The sequence below is a fragment of the Brassica oleracea genome, chromosome C6 (genome assembly GCF_000695525.1).
Source record: "Brassica oleracea var. oleracea cultivar TO1000 chromosome C6, BOL, whole genome shotgun sequence".
NCBI lineage: Eukaryota > Viridiplantae > Streptophyta > Magnoliopsida > Brassicales > Brassicaceae > Brassica > Brassica oleracea.
In genome coordinates, this window is record NC_027753.1 from 10,125,915 (window position 1) to 10,128,756 (window position 2,842).

At 36.5% G+C, this 2,842-nt stretch overlaps 1 protein-coding gene across 1 annotated transcript; it reads right to left on the reverse strand.

The window, feature by feature from the left end:
- Positions 1 to 1,046: 1,046 nt before the first annotated feature.
- Positions 1,047 to 2,482, reverse strand: LOC106297445 (zinc finger CCCH domain-containing protein 48-like). Its single transcript, XM_013733681.1, has 6 exons — positions 2,455 to 2,482; positions 1,923 to 2,227; positions 1,727 to 1,822; positions 1,401 to 1,490; positions 1,160 to 1,288; positions 1,047 to 1,058 (listed from the first exon to the last, which is right to left on the reverse strand). The coding sequence occupies exons 1-6, from the start codon at positions 2,480 to 2,482 to the stop codon at positions 1,047 to 1,049; spliced, it is 660 nt and encodes a 219-aa protein (XP_013589135.1).
- Between the last annotated feature and the right edge of the window lie 360 nt (positions 2,483 to 2,842).

Sequence of the window (2,842 nt, forward strand, 5' to 3'; positions counted from 1 at the left end):
AATATTTATTTATAAAAAAGTAAAAGCAAACACCAGCATACTATTTAAATTATGAAGTTTATACAGAAAGGTTTATATTAAAATTCAAATATGTCTTTTTTAGATTTCATAGGATTTACCAATCTTATTCACAAATATATATCTTGTTATCAGTTTATCTCAAATAAAATGAAAAAAAAACGGATATAATTATAACTACACCCAGGTTTGGGGTTCGAATCCTACAGACCATGCAATTCTTACACTTACAGATTATATGATGCAAAGCTTTTCGAAGGTTCCAGAGTACTACATACAGAGCCGCTCGTCGTGGTTGTCTGTTGCGCACATAGCATGTCTATCGAAGATGTCGTACATGCACTGTCCGTCGATCCAAATGTTTCGAAGAGGATTTAATCGTGGAATTATTATCCGTGATATTATTCATCAATTTCGCATATGTTGCAAGTTATTGATCTAACCTATGTAATAGATTAGAAATTACATGATCATGTAGTTGGTAATTTACCCATGGTTGAAAAAAGCCACGACACGATCACGAATAGCCATACATTTTTCATGTTTTTTTTTAATTTAAAGCTTATTTATGCACTAATTATTGACTGTTACAATGATAAGCAGTGGGAACATGTTAGTTTCTAGACGGTGGAAACTGAGAATGATAGTACTCAGACTGACATTGTGGCCACATAATTAAAGAAAATGCGAATTTAGAGTATCATTAACCCAAAAACTCATTTTGAATTTTTTAATGATTTTTAAGTATTAAATATGTTCTACTGCTAGTCTTTTAATTAAGGGTTTTTTAAAAAAATATTAAACATTGTTTTAATATAAATAACAAATGTAATATCTTATGCCAATATATATATCACCCGAAGATCCTTAACAAGAAGTGAAATTAACAGCCAAAGATGATTGACAGTAAGAGAAGCCAGGTTTAGGGTGTCAATGTCAACAATATTATAAGAACTTGTCATTTACCTAAAATCAAACAGACCTGTACAATTCTATAACACATATGAGCTTTCCCAATCAAAGATACTCTATGATGATATCTTCATGAGAATATTAAAAAAGATGAAGTATACACATGACACTCAAGCACAGTACTACTTGGTCTTAGAAAGATACTATACAGTCCAGTCAAAAAATTTACTTGTGTGCCAGCGAACAGAAGATCAGTAGCAACAACCAGTGAATATACTTGGCCAACAGGTCCAGTGAGACTCAGGTCCACATTGGTTTGGATATTCCACGCTTGTATATATAAATAAGCATCAAAACTCTATATTTGGAACAGTAATAAATCCAAAGAGCAAAGTGATTCTCAGTATAGACAGATAGATGGGTTTTGAACAGCCAAGGAACCATGCTAGTGAATGGTATTCCGAACTTACCTTAACGAGATTTGGCATGCCAACCAATAGCCAGGGACCTTCACTAATCATGCAGCCAGCTTCTCCACCAAGATTGAGTACACATGTACACTATGTCACAAGAAAAATAAAATTAGAACGATACGCACGCTAATAGCTAGTCAATCAGAAAGCCTTCTGTAATGCAAACTGCAAGCATGCTTATTTAAATTAGTGTTTTGAGTTCAGTAGCTAAACTACATAAACAGGGGTGGCTCAGTAGTGTGAGAGACACACCCCTTGGTCCTAAGTTATAACCAAATAATGACACGTATGGAATGAACTCTAAGAGGCAGGCAAATCGAAACCTGTCCAGAAGCACAATCCCAAATCCGCAGAGTCTCATCTTTACTAGCAGTGTAAAGCTTATCAGAACCAGAAGGCAGAGCAATCCCAGTAACTACCTGCCCCAAAAACAAAACCCTGTCAACAAGAACCCATCAAAAACTACTCAAAAAGGCATCACCTTTTGATGCCCATCTAACTGATTCAACAAAGAGAAACCAGAGTCATTATCGACTCTTTGTTGTTGGTGGAAGATGACCCGGGGAATGGAGCTGAACCTGGTAGCTCTCTGTAAAGGAAAGGGCAAGAGTAGCAGTTGCAGCGGCCGGCCCGCCAGTGGAAGCAAACCTTCTGGTTAGAGTCTTTGGGATAGTTTGAGCCGCCGAGTCTTTGAAAGACTCTCTTGTTCCCTCCTCCGTTAGATTTCTTCGTCGCATTGAAATGATTTTTGCTCCCCTCGTTTTCTCCTCCCAAAAACACTATCACAGCGACGCATGGCACACAAGAGACATATCTTGTGTCGCCTAATTAAGATATGTTTGTTATAAAAGTAATGGAAAAATCAATATTTATTCATAACATAGAGGTTCCTTATATAGGAGATTACACCGTCATAGATAAATGGAAAGATTACAAATCATAATCTCTTGGTTATGAGCCATCCACAATCTGGTTCATAACACTTCCCCTTGGTTTTCTTAGCCATTTAGAGCTTGTAATGTGTTTTAATGTTGCTTCATTAAAACCTTACCAGCAAAACCGAATTGGGACAAAACCATGGTGAAGGAAAAAGAGTACAACACACATTACTCCCCCTGATTTGGAAATTACTGAAGGTCCCTTAGACCTCTCCAATTTTCTGCAATCTGTGGGTGATGAAGATCTTGGGCAGAATATTCTTCGTCCTCAAACATGATAGTTGGTTCTTCTTTACCATCGGCCATGTCACAATCTGATCGAACATATTGAGTCATCGACCTCAAATACACAAACATGAAATCTTGGATGATGTTGATGTGATATGCGTGTACCACCATGTGTAAAACATAACTTGTCTGAAAACAAATCATCAAAATCAAATGACCCCTCTTTGGGTTGGTTAGTATAAAATAAACCAAAATCAAAGGCTTCTTCATCGT

Excerpts from the sequence above, each read along its gene's own strand:
- LOC106297445 (XM_013733681.1), bottom strand. The coding sequence starts at position 2,482 with ATGGTTTTGTCCCAATTCGGTTTTGCTG. Across the intron at positions 2,228-2,454 it reads GTCCCAATTCGGTTTTGCTG|GCGACACAAGATATGTCTCT; the intron begins GTAAGGTTTTAA and ends TATCTTAATTAG. Across the intron at positions 1,289-1,400 it reads GCATGCCAAATCTCGTTAAG|AGTTTTGATGCTTATTTATA; the intron begins GTAAGTTCGGAA and ends TTCCAAATATAG.